This window comes from Botryllus schlosseri, chromosome 15, assembly GCF_051294905.1.
Source record: "Botryllus schlosseri isolate E-star chromosome 15, Bs_hap1, whole genome shotgun sequence".
Classification (NCBI taxonomy): Eukaryota; Metazoa; Chordata; class Ascidiacea; order Stolidobranchia; family Styelidae; genus Botryllus; species Botryllus schlosseri.
Genome location: NC_137250.1, coordinates 357531 through 378821, shown reverse-complemented (window position 1 = coordinate 378821; position 21291 = coordinate 357531). Strand labels below are relative to the sequence as shown.

The window sequence follows — 21291 nt, the reverse complement described above, 5'->3', positions numbered from 1 at the left end:
GCCTATCTGTACGTCGATGTCAGCGAAGGGGAGGCTTTTCGAGAACGCCATATGTCACCAGATGAGCGGCAGATGTCCATTTTACGAATCGCGTTATCCGCATTCGGCATTTTCTATTTGCAAAAGAGTTGTCGTCGATTTGCTGCACACAAATTCATCGTCTGCAGCCGCATAGTTTATTGCAAGACTAAAGTTGGAATGATAGTTCGAAATGAAGTAGTAGGAAGCTTGCATTTAACACTAGGACGAGCCCAATCAGAATAGTCGCACATATGTTACAGTTTATTCACCGAGTAACACATGGAGATGTTTTCGTACAATTCACCGTTAGGCAATGTGGAATTAGAGGCAGTAAAATCAGACAGAAGTAATGCTTTGTGGTAGCGACGGGGTGAGTTTGATGATAGCATAAAGAAACCAAGATAAGATGGTGAGAGAAGCGTCATCGCAAAAAACCATCCCCGCAATAAATGGTCTCGACTGAGTGTATCGATAAGAAGCGTTCATGGCTGGTGGATAAATTGGAATCGCGTCTCGCGCATGGTAGAAGCATCAGGTCTCTTTTGAAGTATTCCAAAACTGATACAGATAAGAGTTTTTGTATCTCTCCGCGTTTTGTAGAATACTCCGGTTATGCTACTTAGTGACACTCTTCAAACAGCCCTTGACAATCATCGGATCTGAATATTCATTTAAACCCACTACATTCGACAATATTCAGGTCGAAAGTTTTGCGCTCTGTTTATGCAGTTTGTAGTCGTTGATTAGCATAATTTGCTCTGTATGTCAATGGCGGTCTATGAAACTAAAGGTTTCTGCGCAAAGGACAGCATCGAATTCACAGAACGAGGCTGCGGACGGATAAAATGGCGAATGAGCCGTGTACGTAGTTTTGCTGTTTTTGTTGGTATGAAATCATAACGGGAATCGGGTTAGCAAACTTCTGAAATCAAGACTCCGAATCATACAAGTGACGAAGCTTGAATTATAAGTTTTCCCGTTATTTCAAAGCAGGCATGCGGATATATTTGTTCGAAAATTCGAAAATGTAAAGTGATTTACCGCCGCATATACTTAAGTTTCTGCTATCAGCCTGTAGAACTTTCAGATTTACATCAAAGGCTCCTATATAAGTTTAGTTGTGGCTAAAAGCCGTTTTACACATAGTGGCGTATATAGGGCATTATAGATATAAAAGTATTTTGCAACCAAGTTTTCTGTTTCCCTGGGTTGTATGTTAAGCATTTCGTAAACATGATTATATTGTCAATGTGCCATATGTCTTCTTATTGAGGCCTGTAGAATATGCAAGTGAATTTCTACAAGTATAATTGCTCAAGGGATTAAAGTTGGACCACGTAAGTCTTTTAGTTCTGTTACGACCACAGCGTGGTTGGTCCCACATGCAGATATGCGTTTAATTGTCCATTTTAATGCTGTACAAAGAAATCGGTGTAAGCCTATAGTTACAATACATACGCATATAGCTGCCATGAGTGAAACTGCTCAGAAAACAGCCCTACCACCAAATGAATAACACTTTCTCAATACCCCAACATGTTAGCTATATCAGACTTTAGTTGCTATCCCGTGTTAAGTACTGCGTAACATTGAGTTTAGTCCTGAACTACTGTTGAACGCTTTGTGTACTACTTCAACTTGCAGCTGAATATAGAGAATTTTGGGAGGTAAAAATAATTATTGATAAATGATCATAATTTGCAATTGAAGCTCGGGTATATCCATGAGTGTGCTTCATTATACTTGTACGTACACATATCAAATAGAAGTACTGAGCATTTTTCGCAGCTATTCTGTTTTAAACATGCCATTATTAATTTCTTGTTTCATAATTCGTGAGATCCAATTACAAACCATAAAATCCGGTTCAAGCAGTATTAGTCATAGTTTTTAAGTCTAGAAAAACTTTATGAGCACCAACTTGAGGTCAATGCCAGTTACAGTGGGACTACGGTCTACGGTTTTAGCGAACGCCGTGGTGGCCAGCGCTTACAATACGAACGTGGAGTTGGATTGTCCAGACGAATATGGACTCCTGTCCTGTTACCAGCATCACCAGCAAGGGAATATATTCTCGGGTCAAACCCTGGTGCCGTACTCAAACTACGGCAAGAACGGCCCCTACGAACAGAGACAACAACGAATCGGTACGTGCGTGTCGAATGTAACTGACAACGATGATTTATGTGGCATGAGAAAGACGTTATCGCGATGCGAAATGCGAAACAGAGCTAGAAGAGGGAGTTCTTCCAGATCCGGCGAACAAAACGCATCCAACATCAGTCCGAGGAATGAAGTACGCGTAAAACCTCCTCCAGAAGACGAATGTATATCTATGAGCATGAATCACTGTGATCCGATGGTGATAGACAATCACAGCAGCTTACTACCACAAGATTCGTCAACGCAGTCCGTTTTTATGAACGATCAAATCCACGGAAGTTCGCTAGCAGAAGTTAGCTTGCCTCAGTCAGGAATTACGAGCTTCACAAGATCCTCACCGCGACCTGCTGGGTTTGAGGTTCCTACCCTTAAATCACCTTATCATTTGGAAACTTCTCCAGGAACTTGCGTAAACGAAACGTATTCCTCATCTAATCACTCTATTGGACTATCGAAGGCATCTTTCGGGATTCTACCAATCTCTAATACTACTGAGGCGGAACCAAGTTACACGACGCTGACTCCAATGCAGCCTTTGCTGACCGTGCAGAGCGCCCCGGAGAAATACGGCGCTCCTATGATTAATTTCTCTTCCTCGCAGGACGTGAACTTCACAGATCTAGCGAGCAGCTACCAAAAAATGACAGGCATGGGACAAAGTCTTCCACCGCTGTCGAACCAGATGTTAATGCAACATGGACTTCAACCTTCCACGACTTCGTCATCAGAAATCGAATGCTCCACGTCAACAGTGATGGGGGTACAGCAATACGCGAGACCTATAGCGCAATTTGGGATGTCAAATCCGTACGACAGTCAAGTTTTTGATCACAGTATCGAACATTTAACCGGCGGGCCGCTGTCTATGTCCATGCTGGCCCAGCGTACATCAGGATTTGGTAATCATTTTCACCAGAGCTCGAGAGGACATGCGACGGTCCACATGCGGGACGTGAAGCCGACCATCTGCCACGATCGCAACTCCTTATCCAAAATGAGCGCAGGAAATAATCTCCAGGATCAAACGGACGAGATAGACACGGTCATGGTATCCAGTCAAATCACGCATGATTTGAAAAAGTACAGTATTCCGCAAGCTGTCTTCGCTCGAAAGATTCTGGGTCGCAGTCAAGGCACCCTGTCGGACCTCTTGCGGAATCCAAAGCCGTGGTCGAAACTGAAAAGTGGACGAGAAACGTTCCGGAGAATGCGCAATTGGTTGCTGGAGCCAGAACGGCAGAGGACGGACGATCTACGAGGAGCGGGTAAGATCCGCGCTCAACATTTTGGTGGGTCTTTGTCATTTCCATGGTTCGTCCTTATGGGCAGGTGTGATGAACAGCTTCGAATTGGACACAAACTAGAACTAAATTATCGGCTCGCCGATCATATCGAATCGATATTACACTTTAATATAATAATCGGTATCGGGCATTACAGGTAATATCGGTCATATTCGTGACGTCAAAGTTTGGTAGTAGAGAGTCAGACACTTTCATCTACGACTGATGGACTGCGAATATTGATCTATTTCTTATGGATTACGGAAAGGAGTGGTTAAAGTAGTCAACGTTTGTACTCAAGTAGATGTAACGTCCTAAATTTACACTCAAGCACAAGTTGAAGTGGTAGAAAAGTAACTATAGTCTTGCACTAATTTTACCTTAAAAACTGTAAACTGTAGAATAGAAATATTTGCGTTTTAAATTATAACCCTTATAGTAATTAGTGCAAGCAGGCAATATGTACTTGAGTACTCTGAAAAACTACAAGTAGGATCCTCCATTACTGAACACCTCTTCTTACAAGCGCCCAGATGCAACCCATCTGGTTTATTTCATCCCCAAACACAGCAATGGCTGTAAAGATGTTCAAATAAATGCTATCAAATTTTGGGAATGCGCCTTAAGCTTGATCCCATATTTTTGTAATATCGGCTTAATAGATCGGATATTGTCGGTATCGGTTCAAAATTTCGACTGTTGCAAAACCATACCGCAGACTGCGTTCCCTCCAATAAAATTTACGGAGCTACATAGCGACTAGCGCCGGACACAAAGATTCGAGCCCTCAAACCCGTGCTGAGTATCACTTGTAACGATTCGCGCCGATTAGTGAGAGTATCACAAATATACGCATTCACATCAACAGTTCAGTTTCAATAGTGTATTTCAACCATTGGACCCCTAAAACTTTGGCTAGTCGTGGTTCGGTATCGAAAAACATGTAGCGCAAGACTACGAATATTCATGGGACGACATTTCAGTCAAGTAATGATCGAGCCTCACAATGGTAACAAATCGCTACGAAACAGCATGGTGTTGAAATATGAAATTATGTTGACATCATATTCTTGTTGTCGCATAAAAAGATATAAATTTGAACCTTTTAAGTTATGATTATTGTTACTACGTCATAACAGATGAAACTCGAATACTCGAAGCGACTCGAAATCGGATCGCAAAGATATTCGATTTCGCCCACCCCTAATAGTGATACAGATTGTTAAAGTTGGAAAGCATAGCCACTGCGCTTCGCTTCTTGCATTCCTTTTCGTCGCAGTGTGTTTCATTCCCAAAAAAATCGATATTTCAGAGAGCGCATGCACCGCTATTAGACAGCGAAGGCTACGCGGACATTTCTCTGTTCAGAAAACGCTCTCACGGTGTTACGCGTAGCCCGTTTTAATTACATCTTGGTCTCACGAGCACGGTTGCGTATTTCGAGGCATAATGTAATAGGAACAAGAAGCGAGGTTTGGAATGAGCACATAATACGGTCGTGTGTTGTACGGACAATAAATATTCGGATGCCAGACCGCGCAAATCTAAACCCATATACGTAATATAGCGGCGATATTAACTAAATAGTCTGTATAGCGTTTGGTATGGTCCGGTATGCCAGGTGAAATTCCGCCGTCTGGTACGCGATAGATCGTGCGAGCTATTGAAATAAGAATACATATCATTCAATAGGCTGCCGGAATTGTTTTAAACAAATCTACGGGTATAGTGACAATCTGTGACGCGATAGCGTCTAATATTATTTTTGTTTTCACGTGTGACGATAGGTCGGCCGTTCTAGTTGATCACAAAGCACCAGCTGTTACTGATGTCACGCGCACTCATTTTGCTTGTCGAGTGCTTTGCGCTACGCAAATAAGCACCCGTACATCTTCCACGTTGGTCGTACTAAAAGCTATCGACGAGGGTTTAATGGGAAATCGCGATGAGAGGTTTATGCTCGTCTTCTCTGCGAATACAACTAACCTTGTGTAATATCGCAGAGTAGCAGATAACATCGTTTAGCGAAAAACTATGATTTGAGACCTTATGGTTTTTTTAAGATAGAGGCAGGGTTGCATCGACGTGGAACCCCAAAAAAGACAACCAAAAATTAGATTAACGACAAAATAACTTTTTCATTATACAATTGAGTAATATATTCGTATTGTAATATTAAATATTTTCGGCTGACACTAGTCTGGGGTTATGGTCGGCAACGTTTTTAGATATACTTTGTTTTTGCATTTAAACTAGCCGTGTGATATCACATTACATACTTTTTGCCCAAAAAAATCTCCTCAAGAAAGTTCTCACTGACTTGAATTGTGACACGTTTTGCATTTTGGGGTATTTATGTAATGTGAAACAACGATATTTCAAGTGGCCAACAGATTAACGACATAATTGCAGATATTGTGTGGGAAAGACTTGCCCTTAAAGCGTCTTTTGATGACTTTACATTTCCTCTCAAAATTGTCACGAAAAAGATTTTTACACTTGCTCATTTCAACTTTTCGGGTTAATATATTGATCCCTAAAAGAAGCAAAAACTATATGCGCAATTTGATCCAGATAAGGTCATTCATCATTTTAAATCCAGAGGCATTTCTTCGCGGTTAGGGCGAGTTTATTACGCCACCATAACACAAATCGAATTACTTGAAACGTAACATATCAAGCCTAACAACTGTGCACTTCTCATTGATGATGGTATAAAATAGTAGGGTAAAAGCATAGTATTCACGGTCTCATGGATCAAAATAAGAACTTAACTCAAGGACACAAGTCAAAATCAGATAATTCGAGAAATCAGGACTAAGTAGTTTTATGATATCGCCCTTCCAAATGATGACAAATCCGAGAGATAAGGACAGTACGGCAACCCTGGATACATGTGAATGGATGTGGTTGAGTCCATCTGTTTGGTCACCTTGCTGTCATGTAAGCGGCGTCCATTCGTTGTATATTTCTTACTGCGTTACAGTGCGTACGCGAAGCCCAGAATCGCCAGGGAACGCTTAAATCTGCCGTACCTGCGATCGCTATTGATTTGTGCGTTATCGATTAGCTCACGAACGTCCCTCAGAGTCAGTATTACGTCCTGCATTGCAGAAGGGGCAGCGATGCCAAACTTGTACTTTTGACAAACTGATAGCAATAAAAACTAATCCACATAGGTTCGCCGCAATTACAATCAAGCATTCTGTTGCGATGCAGATTCAATTTGGCAAACGCCACTTGTCAAAATGTCACTGCAAAACAATACAAGTGTTGTTGTTTCCAGACAAAAAAGTGCAACTATATTGCAAAACAACGCTTCGCAAATTGTGGGTCACAAATTTTGCGGTCGCGATGCCAATATGCGTTACTAATCAGAATGCAACCGAGATTCAATCCGTTGTATGCAGAGTTGGAAGCTAGAAAAATTTCAGCTAGAACTAGAATTATCTAGTGTTCCAAGTAGACGACTATACGTACGTTGGACGTATATAACGCTGGCCACAATGATTTAAATCGTTTATTGAGAGAAAATTCTTCTGAGTACCGACATGTCACGCGCATGTCCCCTAACAGCTGTATCATCAACTCAAATTATAGTTTCGATACTTCCTGGAAGCCCTGAAAATGCATAGGTCGTATCATAACCTCCCAATACACTTAGCATAACATGGCGCACGTTAGTGGAAATGACATATCTGTGACGTCATCATCACCCCACAGCATTGACATAGAGTGCAATGAAATAGGCGTGGTCGAAAATATAGATGTGGAAATGGCATTCTTTTTCTTGTGCTCGCATAAAAGGTATATGTTTGAACTTTCCACGTCATTCAAATAATCGACATTGTCAACAAAGTACACATGTCATCACAAAACCGTTTCTTTCTGACGTTCTGCGATGACTCTAGAGCACGACCAATACGATATTACTGAGCCGACGCTCAAAATTCGATAACTTGCACCTCCCCAATAACCAGATTTCGTTAGGAGCCAAGTATTTCTACTTCTAATACTTCAAGTACATTTTACATACTTTCACTACTGCCTCAAGTGATTATGACTTACAATACTTCCACTTCTACTTGACAGTTTCTAGTTTTCCAGGCAAAACAAGGCGTAGAATACTTACTATTTTACTTACTTGGGAATATCTACCTCTACTTGTACTTGAGTAGAACCTTTGGACTTTATTTCTACTTCTAATTGAGTCCCAACGATGACTAATTTAACCACATGAATTAGAAGTAGTCTATGATGAAAACCACTTGAGTAAGTAGTGCGACTAGGCAAAATCTACTTGAAGTACTTCCGAAAGTAGAAGTAGTTCGGTAATGACCAACCTTGCTTGTAAGTCAGTTTTTGGTCTTGGTTTTGTCTACTCTTGAACCCGAGTGTGGCGAATTTCTCCCATGGGTCCACTCTGCTTATTTTATCATAACCAATCAGAGACGCGCACGTGATTTTTATTCTCTTCCCACACTCCCAATTTCGCACTGCCCCTCTCTCATTTCGTTGTGGACGCTCATATACAATTGTCCAGCACATGCGTCCACGAACAAGTATTTTCTCTTGTCGGATCGAATCTAAAATAAGAAGCCGATACTCCCATGAGACGGTGACTCGTAAAAAGCTCGTTAAAAACTAGCATCACGATAAAATCCAACAGTTAAAATAACCATTTGTATGTGCTGTACCAGAATTACTCGACTTTTTTCAGCGAAGGTCCCGTTAAATTTTTTTTAAATTTGCTTATAGTTCCGTTGAAAATCTCATGGAATAATATATAGTCATACGAATGTAACATAGTATAACTATACACGAAATCATGTTCATCAGTATTAGCAAAAGCTGGAAGATATATATATATATATATTTATAGTTCTAATTGAATATTATATCCATGTTGAAATGAGCCTAAATATTTTCGGCTGACACTCGTCAGGGGCAATCGTCAGCAACTAGCAGAGAATTGGAAAGAACATTGTTGATCACTAATCGTATCACAAAATATGGAATGAAATCTCAAATAAGAGAGAACGCTATCTTATTTGAGATTTCGTTCCATTTCGTTCCTCCAACAAGCTATTTATAGTTCCGTTAGTCACAGTTAGTGTGAAAATTGGCATTTTGTTTCTCGTCACTTCTTCAAATCTTGGTTCTAAAGTTTTGGTCCCCGAAATGGGCACCAGTGTAAATCTCGATGGCCCACTAGCTACAAACTGGGCGGTTGGGGGGGCGCCGAGTGCAAAATGGGGCTGTATGCACTATAGAAGTCAGTATGGAAAATCGATTCATGCATATTTATATTTGTGCATTAAGACGAGATATATGAATATGTGGTCACGTCGTACTCTTTTTATAGATGTTCATTGTCATGCGTTATTGGGTTTTCTAATCAACCTATTATAACGAACAGAATTCTTAGCCAGCGAGACTTATTCTACACGCGCCCATCAACGCCTGTACGACGGGTACGATGAATTTTCAAAAACCTAGTACCCCACAAGCAAGTACAATGACCATTGAAGGGAAATTGTCCTGCTCGATTTTATTCTATGGTCGTGCCTGCCCTGATATTTGAAAAGAGTTGTGACTTTGAAATGACGTGTAGCGTGCTGCCTATGAATGATATTAACATAAAAAGGACTTGATCGATAGCATCGCTTGTGTGAGCAATAAAGTAAACAAATTGCTGTCCATGTTAGGAGGTATGACGGCTTTTAGTGCCTGGAATATTGGCCAAGGGAAACACTGTTCTGAAGCATTGATAGCAAGTCAATGGCAGTGGTAAAGTTTTTCGCTGTAGCTACAGACGCGTAATCTATTCTTTGTAAAGTTCATGTCTGAATGCTGAATCGCAGCTATGTACTAATGATATTCAATATGTTAAGTCTATTGGATAATGCACGTGTAAGTGATCCGCGATGCCAGTTTTCGAAGCCCTGAAGAGAGAGAGAGAGAGAGAGAGAGAGAGAGAGATGCTATTCTTTTGCACCATCGAAATGCTTTTGACGACGGAGATGCGATACGACTGTAGGGGCATCTAGTCTTCACCCCTGTTTTTTCTCCTCCATGGTATCCGTGGTTGCTGAGCGCCTAGCAGGATAGCTGCACGGATACCAATTTTCGAGTCTTTGGTATGACCCGGCCGGGGATCGAACCTACGACCTACCGATCGAGAAACCGGACGCATCACGGTTACACTATAAAATGTAATAGTTACACTATCTCGGCCACGACTTGTTGTATACGATATGAAGCTAAAATGTTGACCCCTATCAAAATTCAGCCACGTAACTTGAACGATTCCGTCCTGACATCAGGTGTTACATTACCGAAACCGACATTCTCTTTATGAATACCGGCATTAGTACTGCGTAATTGCGGATTTCTATACGGCATCTCGATGCGTATGTGAATATCGTTTATGGAGTTCGTGAGGTCGCGTATGGCCATCAGGGCTTTGGAGCAGCCGTAAATTTAAACTGCTCCAGCTCCGGCTCCGGAGCTCTCTTTTATCATACATTAGCTCCGGCTCCAGCTCCGGGGCCGCATTATAACCACTGCTCCGGCTCCAGCTCCGGCTCTGAAATTATCGAATGGTCCTGTCTATATCAGGGGTAGCCCGCAAATGTGGCCCGCGAAGTAATGTCCTATTATATTATGGAAAAGGAATTGCTCAGATTGTGAACTTGCAATGCCAACCAAAAATTACAATTCTATGGCTGCGACACTTGGGATGTTGCTGACTAAAATATCAGTTCCGACGCATTGGCAGATCCAGGGTCCAGTCACATTTTCAGTAAATCGTCGTACATTACAATCAACTAAAATAGAGGCGAAATTTTTCTTCACGCTTCGCGTGTTTAATTGTCACACGATTTCTTGCTTGGTAGCCTACCCCCCACTGAAAATGAAAAAACGCCTAATTTGCCCGATTGAGTCTATTCGCAATTACGGAAGAAAGTCTTTCCGCGTTTGAGCTCGCATAAAAATCGTCGACGGTGAAATGTAGGCACAAAATGAGTGTCGCATATTATCGAAGACCTTCAATATCGATGTGTCCAGACGCCGAATAGTCGTGTCCTTGCAAACTGAGCCTAGCGGGTGGTATACAATAGACCCGCAATACTCACCTAGTTTATTTATAAACTTAGAAAATTTTACCCGCTTGGCGTGGCTAGTGAACCGCGCACTCGTTCGTCAATCGCATGTGCCCCTTTAGCAGAAAAGGTTGGCCATTCCTGGTCTATATAGATTACTAATCCACTAATAGGTTAGTTATCTATAGTAATCTAGAGTCCGTCAGTCGTCAGTAACATTCGATGTAGCAACAAATACATATAGGTGCCGCCGTGCCGGCTTGTGATTTCATACTGAATACTTGTCATGTGTCGACAACATCATAGTTGCACTAGAACGCAATTTACTCCGTGCCATTGCTGTGCAAGTGTGCATAGCATTAAAATTCAGGCCTGGTGTTCAATTATGATAAATCAGCAGATGTGGTTGTTGCATATATAATAGCATCTTATGAAATATATCGGAGCCGGAGCTACTCCTCAAATAACGGGCTCCAGCTCCGGCTCCGGCTAAATTTTATGTGGAGCTCCGGCTCCGGCTCCAGCTCCAGTGAAAATGCACGGCTCCGGGGCTCCGGCTCCGGGCTCCGTCTCCGGCTCCAAAGCCCTGATGGCCATCAAATTGAAACAAGATATTGAACAATGACATGTGACCAATTGACATTTTACTACAGAAATACTAAAACTGACTTGGTGATCAGTAGTATCACTAGGACTGGACACAATGATCCGAGTATTCATCCTATGAATCAACGAAAATTATAGTTTTCATACTATTTTCACTGTGGAAGTCTTGTAACTGAGATTGGTCGTATCGCAGCATACGAAATGACATTTCTGTGAAATTGTGAGCCACCCACACCATTGTCACAAAGTACAATGAAATGGACATAATCCAAAAACACCAATTTTTAATTTGATGTAGATAGGATTGCATTTAAAACAAACGGTGTTTAAAACACTTGGTTTAAAACATGTTTTTAACAGTGTTTTAAACAAACCCCTTTAAAAAAATTGTGTTTTTTATAAGTTGCAAAATTATGCCATAATTTTGTAAATACTTTCCAAAAACATGATGTATGAGCCTATACGGACAATTACCATCCGATTTAGCAAACGTATATCGATATGGGATGGTTGTAAACCTCACAATAGTCGGTGCGACAGTTATAGTACAGATATTTCGTCAAAAGAGCTATATTTACTCTATATTTTCAATTGTCAATGTTAGTTCATTATGACGTCACAGTTGAATATTCGTGACATTATGGCTTAAAAAAACATGTTTCAAATCAGGGCCTTGTTTTAAACATGTTTGTTTTAATTGATTTTTGTTTTAAATGCAATCCTAGATGTAGAACTGGCAATGTTGGTACTCAAGTAAAAGTAGAAGTTACGCCGCACATTCCTATGCAATGACAAGATATGTCCAGTCTACGTCAAGTCGGAGTAGAATATCAAAATCATAAGAGATTCGAAGAGTATATTATGTTGATAAGCCGTTATCGCTCAATTTGGCCGCAACTTTATTTTGCTACTTATATGTATGCAATTGGAATGGAAATAAGGTAGGTCAAGAGTAAATGATGGGTATGAATATTTTTGTAACTCTCAGACTTACAGCAAACGTGCGTATTGAAGTAGTTGTCACTATAAAGTCGTTTTGGAGATATTGGCGATCTCGCCTTTCATGACATGTCACCCAAATTTTGTCGCTTGCTTTTTTCAATACTATCTTCTTTTACTTTTCATTCAATATGCATGCCTCATCTTGACATCGCCTAGGCCAAGGTGGGTGTCTGATTCCATAGACTAGGCTACTCCAAGTCGCTTCGACTTCAACTTCCTATCTTTTCATTGTATCGCATTTTTGTGATGTATGGAACTGATAAAATTGTTAATAAACCAATGATGATGATGCTGAAAACGAGAAACAAAACGACATAACATAGCTTCACCCGGCCATCACTCTTCAAAATGTACAGAAAACGCCACCTCAATAATTGCTTGGGTGCTACCCTATTTCACCATTGATGCTCTGTAAAACGGGCTCCTGTACGGTTCCGTATAGTTTGGTCATACTTTCGCGATCTTATAGCATGCATACTCGCTAAGGCCGATCGATACGCACGACTAATTGATTTACCATGGCATGGTCATGTCGCTGCTTTGTTAGTGGGCAAAATACGTGATACATGACATTGCATTGGAAACTGAAATGGATGAATCGTGAGTTGGATCCAAAGAAAGGGTTCATTGGTCTTGTAGATAAATTAAAAACGATACCACCACAGTTGGGAATCTAGAATATTTTCAGCTTTACCAAATAGATCGCGATTACATTTATTGAATTCGAAAATACTTGGGAATTGCGTTAAATTCATTATAAAAAGGAAATACTACAAAAATCGAGGTCGCTTCATATCAAACCAGAGTTGATTCTCGTGAGAATGAGAATGACAAATGTCTGTACACCAGGGTTGTCTCGTTTCGCGGGTTACAATCCATCTCTGTAGCATTGTCAGAAAAATCAGAAATTAGATTTGAATTAAAATGAGAAATATTTCACAAGTTGCAACAGAATTAGATTACTGGCATTTCCAATAATTGGCCTAATTAAACAACAAGAATTACCCAGTTGTGCAGGTGTGGAGATCGCGTTTTGGACGGAGCTAATCTTTGAAAAAATTCTGCTCAAGTTTCTCTAATCCCCTGTATTGCTGTGAAAATCCCGAGTGAGGTGGTATCCACTGAATGCGGTATGGACCTTTACTTCTGATGCTATGTCCATTTGGTAGGACGATTTTTTTGACCTAAACAATGGGACATTTTGACCTAACAAAATAAAAATTTTGACATTTTTTTACTATAAAAATCTGAATTTTGACCAAATTTGACCTAACGTATGCAAATTAGGTGTTTTCCCATATAATGTTAGAATTACACTACTTTTCGTCATTTCGGTAAGAACTGTCTGTCCTTACGAGGTAGTTTGGTCTGAAAAAAAATTTGCCTAAAAAACTGACAATTTTTTACTTGAAAAAACTTTAATTTCACGAAATCTGGCCCTATGAAGAATTCCAGTAGTTATATTACGCATTATGGTAGAAATAATTTGTTTGTAGTACAACGAAAGATACTCTCCCACATTATCGGGTAGAAAGTGTTTGTTCTTACTAAGTATAGCTTGCCAAGAATGGAGAAAGAACGTTCAGCAGCAGCAGTTGTTGGCTGACAACACTAAAGTTGTGCGTACGCTGCCGGTGACAAACCGTGTTGCTTGATTCTGGCAATGTAGTCAACATCATAATTTTTCTTCATGCGCTTCTTCATGTAAGAACCATGCAATGCCCACGCAGTCTTGCTTAAGTTGGGATATTGCGGTACATTGACCTAACACCATGTCAACCTATTTGTTTCATTTGAATGTTTATGATTCACAAAGAACAGACAATGGGCCGTCTACAACAATGAGCAGTGTTGGGATCAAGTCACTACCTTCGAGTCACGAGTCATCTCGAGTCATTGCACATTTTGACTCTATTAAAGTCAAGTCGAGTCACGAGTCAAGTCACAATTCAAGTCAAATCTAATTTTCGAAGTATGAGTGATGATTTATAGTCATGACATTTTACTCGCTGCGTCAAGGGCAGATTAGCCTGACTGGCCATTTATCACTCTCGCACACGTAGAACTTGTAATAAAATACGTGAGTTAATGGATAGCTACATGCTACAGTATGGTATTATCATCCAAAATTGAGGATCGAATACTAAGCCTCGAGAAGTTGAAACGAATTGATATCGTACAATACAATATCCTTCCATCTACACATCCGTGAGAATGTAAACGCATAAACTACATTCGTTCGATTTAAATCAGACAGGATTAAAAAAGGTGAGCGCTGCGAAATGTAAGTACTGAGCCGTCTAAGAAACAGAGATACGTTGCTAGTAGATTATCTACTACTACTACGACAACGTAAGCTGTGATCATTTCGTTTGCGGTCAATTTATTTGTGATGTAAAAATGGCGGATAAGTGAAACGTACAATCAGTGAATGACTGGTTACTCGCCAAAGTGACACCGGCGTATCGTGATTCGTGAACAATCCGAAAACAAGACACAGAGATAAATGATTAGTTAACCGACAGTGCAAATTCTACGATACAAACGAAATGCAGGTTGAAAAAGAGTTTTAACTTTGCAAACAATTTTGACATTTCTGGGCCTAACGCTACAATTTTGACTTTTTGTTTCATGTCAAAATAAAATCGCCCCACCAATTAGTAATAACGTGAATGACGCCTTGTTGCGTGCTTTGTATCATAGCGTCTATGCAGTATATTGACACTATACCCTGAAATACCGCGATATCACAAAATACGATGTGAACATGTGCTAGCAGGCTAAAACATAACCACTTAAGCAGTACTGCGAGCAGGCAGGCAAAACCTACTTAAGTATTACGAATGAGAGTAGAATTTGCCAAAGTAGTCATCGTTGGTACGCAAGTAGAACTTGAAGTACAGTCGTAAATTTCTACTCAAGTTCTGTTCCATAGCAAAGATCGAATCGTCATGCTCATATCTCCGACATGGGATGTAGGCCTATACAGAAACACAGACCAAGCTCTCTACACCGTCCGCATACGTCAATTTCCAGATTTTGACGGTCCATGAAAACGTATTTATCACTGCTTTTCACAACCAGGCCTACTTACTTGATTTGTTTTTAAAGAGAGCAAATTATTCTTTTACTTGAATGTACTTGAGTAGGTTTCCTGACTACTTTGAGCACCTTTGCTGGTTTACAGCGAACAACAGGAAAAGTGAGGTCCCCGAAAAGAAAAATCATGACGACCCGAATAAAAAAGGGAAACCTCGACTCGTGTTCTCAGATCTGCAGAGAAAGGAATTACAAAAAGTTTTCCAAGCGAATAAGCGGCCTAGTAAACAGGAACTGGTGAGTTCATAACTGTGGTTCGTAACCTTTTTTGATAGCGCGAATTCCGTAATTTCGTTGATCGGTTTCATGGACCCCTTATCCTCGAAATGTTGGGAACTGATGACTAAAAAAATCACCCCTTCCGTCCAGTCGCAATCATGGTCTCATAATGGTGTTCTGGTTTCCTAAAAAAGCTACTGGATGACTAAAATAGGTTTTTACCTTCGATTTTAACTATGATGGTTGAAAATAAGGACTTATTGGTTAGTTGTGTTTTGGTGAATTAGTTGCGAATTTGTAAAGGTATGGATAGTTCTAGTTCTAGTTAGGCATTTTGAAAATGAAGTATTTTTCTGATTTCCATTATCGCCCCATCGTTATGTCGCCCCTCTATCTCTCAAAATCGCACCCATATGGCAATACCGCATACTTTGGGAAGTCATCTATTTTTACACAAGTACAAGTACAAATAGCGATTTACTAGTAAAAAAGTAAGTAGGCATAATCTAGGTCTATTTTGCACAGTAGCCTAATATCATTTCACGAACGTATCGGTGAATATAATTGCGGTAGCGGGTTGCGTGGTTCCGTTAACACCGCATTGTTGCCCATATGAACTAATTCATCACAGTAAATATGGCCATCATAGCGTTTGAAACTACGATTTCGCAATCTAGCATTTACCTATCACATCGCAATCTACAGCAGCCCATGGCGTGTCCTAATCTGGAAGAGTAGACTCTGAATTTTCCTTAGCGTTTTGTTTCCTGTTTTAGCAGACCACTGTTGAAACTTTCTGGACAAAAGGCAAGGAATATATTTTCCGCTTTTTAGAAGTAGTATGTATATTTCTCGTTCAATTCCCAGTATCATTCCTTGAGTTCTAATAGTTTCAGTTCTCTTTTCTAGAGAACATACATGTTAAAGTATAACAGCAAGTCTAGTAATGCCTCTATTTTCCAAAAATAAAGCTACACTATATGGCATTTTTACGATCAGCCATATTCTTCATTAACGTTTACGCAATGACGCAAAGTGTTAACACCGTATCCGACACCACTTCTCCATGTTGCTCTTCTACCAGACTATGGGCCTTAGAATATGGCTAAGGGTGCCCTACCATCAATTCTATTTCTACTTCAAGTATAGTTTTAGGCTGCTTTTAAAAGGACTACTTCTACTCGTACTTGAGTAGATTTTTGCGGGGCTAAGTCTACTTCTACTTGAGTAGCTTTCTTAGCTTCTTTGACCACCTCTCAATCTAACATCATAACCACTTGAGTTAGTAGTCACGAGTAGGTAAAAGCAAAAGTACTTTTAAAAGCAAGAGTACTTCGTTACTGTCAGAGGTGGTCAGTAACGAAATACTTCTACTTTTTGAAAGTACTCAAGTAGTTTTCCTCTACTTCTGGTACTTACTCAAGTAGATTTGATTTTCTCCACTTGTACTTCTACTTCGTAATATTTTGTGATCTACTTACTTACTTTTCGCTATTTTCAGTTTGTCAAGTAGAAGTAGTTTAATCCCCCAATGCGAAAGAGAGCCTGAGCAATTTCGGGGCTGTTTTCGCGGAGTACCAACATCAAATATCCATAAAAGTCAGGTAAAGCCCAGAAATTTTGTTGCGCTTCGCGCACAGTAGTTATGGAGTGACAAATATGTTTTCACGAAAGTATCAGTGAATATATCTTATGTACCGGATTGCTTATGGTTCCGCTCACACCGCATTGTCGCCCATATAAAATATTTCATCACAGTAAATATGGCCCACTATAATAACGTTTGAAACTACCGTTTGAAACTACCGTTTCGCAATCTAGCAATTACCTATCCTGTCGTTTTCTAGCAGCCCATGACGTGTCCTGCTAATCTGGAAAATCCAGCTTTTTGGAACGTTACAGGGTTATACCTTTGGTCGCCTTTGGTCACCATTGAAGTTTTATGTAGAAAAGACATGAAATATATTTTCACTTTCAATTCCGAGTATGATACTTGGAGTATCATACTTTGGATCTAAATACTTTCAGTTCTTTTGTCTACAGAACATACATGTTGAAGCATAAAAGCAAGTGCAGTAATGCCTCTATTCTCGGAAAATAAAGATACACTATATATAAATTTTACAATCCACAGTATTTGTCATTAACGTATACTAGTCGCGAAAAGTGTTGAAACCGTATCCAATGCAACTTCTCCATATTGCTCTTCGCCTATACTAGGGGCCTTGAAATATGGGGTAGGGCGCCATGCCACGGTATTCTCTAAAACGGGGTCTTCTTGTAAACAAAGATTTAGTATCGCATTTTCATATCACTACTATAATTTGCATCCCATGATGCGAAAGAATGCTTATTCTGTCGAAAATCGATTCTTTCTTCCTGGGATGCATCAATACGAATCAAGCTCTCTGCACCTTCCGCATAGCTCAATTTGCAGATTTTGACAGTCCATGCGAACGAATAAAGACTCTTTTCAAAACTACTTACTTACTTGAGTACTTTTAAAGTCGGTCAAATCTACTTCTACTTCAAGTAGTTTTGGTGGCTTATGGAAAAAGTACTTCTACTCGTACTTGAGTAGATTTGTTCGTCGCTACTTCTACTTCTACTTGAGTAGCTTTCTTGACTACTTTGACCCCCTCTGGTTACTGTAGCCTATTACTGTGTAGAATGTGAAGACATACATGGCGTGGTGAATCATTCATGTCATGCACTGTAAAAGCACCGTATGTCACTGTATTCATTTCCCTTTCACGCATGTGATGTTATATTTTGTGATAAGAGTGTTGAGATATAAAGTTGCATTGAATTCTCTGCTACTTGTTGACGATTATCCTTGACGAGTGTCAGCCAAAAACATTCGGCTTTATTTCATTATGAATCTAATTTTCTAAACTATATGTTCCGTGATTCAGAAGGAGCTGTCGATTCAACTGGGCCTAGGGGAGGCTACAGTCAGCAATTATTTCATGAATGCCCGACGACGCAGCGCGGACAAATGGAAAGAAGAATCGAGCAACTCCCATCACGCTCCAGCGTTTATGAAGCAAAGTATAATGGAGCATCACGTCAGCCCAGTTATGACACATCATTTCTCGGATCGACCTCAAATCCACCAGCAACTCACAGTTTCCAGTTACAATCCGCACCTTTCCGCTTCCAGCTCCGTCCCTCATCTTCGCTGAATAAGTTGAAACTTTCAGGGCTACATCACCTGTTCGGCGAGACTTTATTTTCCTTTGTCGAGGCAGACAACACACCAAAGCTATATATATACGAACAGTTTTCGAAGTTGGAAATGATCACTTTTACAGTCGACTGCCATTTATATTTTCGCTACCATAATGGGACAGCTTTTGCTTGGCAAAATAAAGTACCTGAGTCTCTACGAGTCGAGTCGACTTTTCGACTGAATATGATCTCAATATAGTATGAAATTGCATATGTACCTTTTATGAGACCATAAAGAATATAATGCGAGTTTTACATCACAAGAAGGATGATTTGGTATTATATCCACCATGCCTATTTCCCTGGACTGTGTGACAATGATATGGGTTCATCATGACTTCACAGATACGTCATTTCCAGTAACGTGCGTAGCTTTGTGCTACATGCTTAGTATGCTGTCATACGTTCAATCAAGGCTTACAGCCTTCGACAGCGGACAATAGTATCGAAATGATCATTCTCGTTCATAAATTTCGTAGTGGCAAGAAACTTACGATTTCAGCCCTCGAAAAAATCATCTATCACCACTTGACTCGAATTATTAGAATGAGTAGTCAATTCAGATACGAGTATTGAATCAGTGTGGTCTCACTACTCATAAACGCAGGTCCAGCCAATCGATAGGTGATAGAACTTCACCTGAAATGAGAAGGTGCTCTCCTAACTTGGGTGCTATTCTGGATTGAATGAAAGACTGTTGATTCGACTCTATCTGAGCATTTCAAGATTTCTTTACTAATTATTTTATATTTCAACAATATCTTCATTCATAAGTTGTTAATTACGACGGTGCATAAATCGACAAGCCAGGGGCTTCGCACGGAGGTATGATATCCTTTATACCACAAAGAACCGTTACTCAACCCTCACTAATAACCAACATATCGAGTCAATTATCAATTACCAATTTTTGTGCAAGCTCGTATGACTTGCTTTTCGACCATTATCTCATATCGCTTTCATGTTCGTTATCGTCATACTGTGTACCAAAGCGTATCCACGTGTCTACCTCTTGTTTCTAGACCATGAGTAATCACAGGCATTGGCAGAGACAACTATTATTCTATTATGGGTAGCCTATCTTTCCTATTTGCAGTACTGAAACCAAAGATCATTTTCTTGCAAATCATTACGCCCAGAATCGAAAATGTATACGGCGATTTATATTTATGCTGCATAGTCTACATCGGATCTAATTCATCTATAGAGCTTCAATCAAATGAACGTGCTCGTATGCTCTTTTGAAATTTCGTATCAGCATGTTATTTTACTCTTAAACATGATGTCTTATGTTATATTGCGCTTGGACACTGTGGGGAAATATATCGATATCAGCATTTGTCACGCGAAGATTCTGCAAGTGTTTTTCACAATACGATCACGGAGATTGCAATTTATGTCTCACAGCGCAAGAATCATCCTACCGCAGTTGACGATGACATATTTTTGAATGAGCATTTTCGAAGGTTGATTAGGGTCACCCTATATTTTGAGATCTGAAAAGGAGGACATTTTGACAGGCTGCACAAGTTATTACAGCGGACGAGAAAAAATTTCCGATTCGACTCCCGAAATACCCATTGTATGTCCTTTGGACCAATGGAGAACAAATCCTCCTCAATGAGGACGTATGGTAACCCCAATGTTGATAGCTGATTAACATAGTAGGTTACATAGAGTTTGAGATGGATGAAGTTGGTATGGTCGTATGGACAGAGTCTTAACAGCAAACTTGGACAACTAGAATATTTTCAGCTTTTCCAAAATAGATTAGTATTAGAAGTAGTGCTACATGATTTTTCCAAATTAGATTAGAATTAGAATTATAGCTGCACAGCTTTTTCCAAATTAGATTAGAATTAGAATTAGAGCTACACAGTTTTTTCCAAATTAGATTAGAATAAAATTAGAATTTTTGAATTCGCAAAAACTTGAAAATTTAATGAAATTGTGAAAGAAAAATAAATATAGCAAAATGTAAGCTCAGCTCATATCAAATCACAGTGCATTGCATTCCTATAAGCATGTTAATGGTTAACGTCTGTAGATCAAGTTTGTCTCGTTTTGCTCTATACCAGGGGTCACCAACACGCGGCCACTTGAGGCCGGCGATGTGATTTGTGATTTTGGAACAAGGCGATAAAGCATTTTGAAAGGATGAAATTGATTTCAGTATCAAATTATTGATGTTGTTTCAAAATAAGCTATTCTCCTGTGCCCAACAACACTATTCCTCACTAGCTGAAACGGCTTTGGACATGGAAACATCGACGGAGAGTAAGCTGATACGAGCATATATTGCCTTATTGACGTACAATGGCCCGGACACTGCCAAAACCGAGTCGCTTAGAAAATGACCAATGGATTTCCCACAAGATCAGGAGTCTTTAGGATGAGATAGTCTTTCAGCTAGTAACATGCCTGCCTATCCTATCGATTCGTTAGTCACTGAAAAGTTTGATCTGGTATCGTGCGCAGCTCATAGTTCAAAATAATAAGATGAAGTTTATGATCATAATATTCCGTGTTTTGTATGTAATCCCTTGAAAAAATATTACTTC

At 39.9% G+C, this 21291-nt stretch overlaps 1 protein-coding gene across 2 annotated transcripts; it reads left to right on the top strand.

The window, feature by feature from the left end:
* The first annotated feature begins 349 nt into the window (after positions 1–349).
* Positions 350–20080, top strand: LOC145457158 (uncharacterized). 2 transcript variants are annotated; one of them, XM_080335326.1, is made up of 3 exons: positions 350–3473; positions 15369–15517; positions 18415–20080. In XM_080335326.1, the coding sequence occupies exons 1-3, from the start codon at positions 1931–1933 to the stop codon at positions 18682–18684; spliced, it is 1962 nt and encodes a 653-aa protein (XP_080191452.1). In that variant the 5' UTR covers positions 350–1930; the 3' UTR covers positions 18685–20080. The 2 variants fall into 2 exon arrangements, with proteins under 2 accessions (XP_080191452.1, XP_080191453.1); XM_080335327.1 differs by having other exon boundaries at positions 352–3449.
* The last annotated feature ends 1211 nt before the right edge of the window (positions 20081–21291 follow it).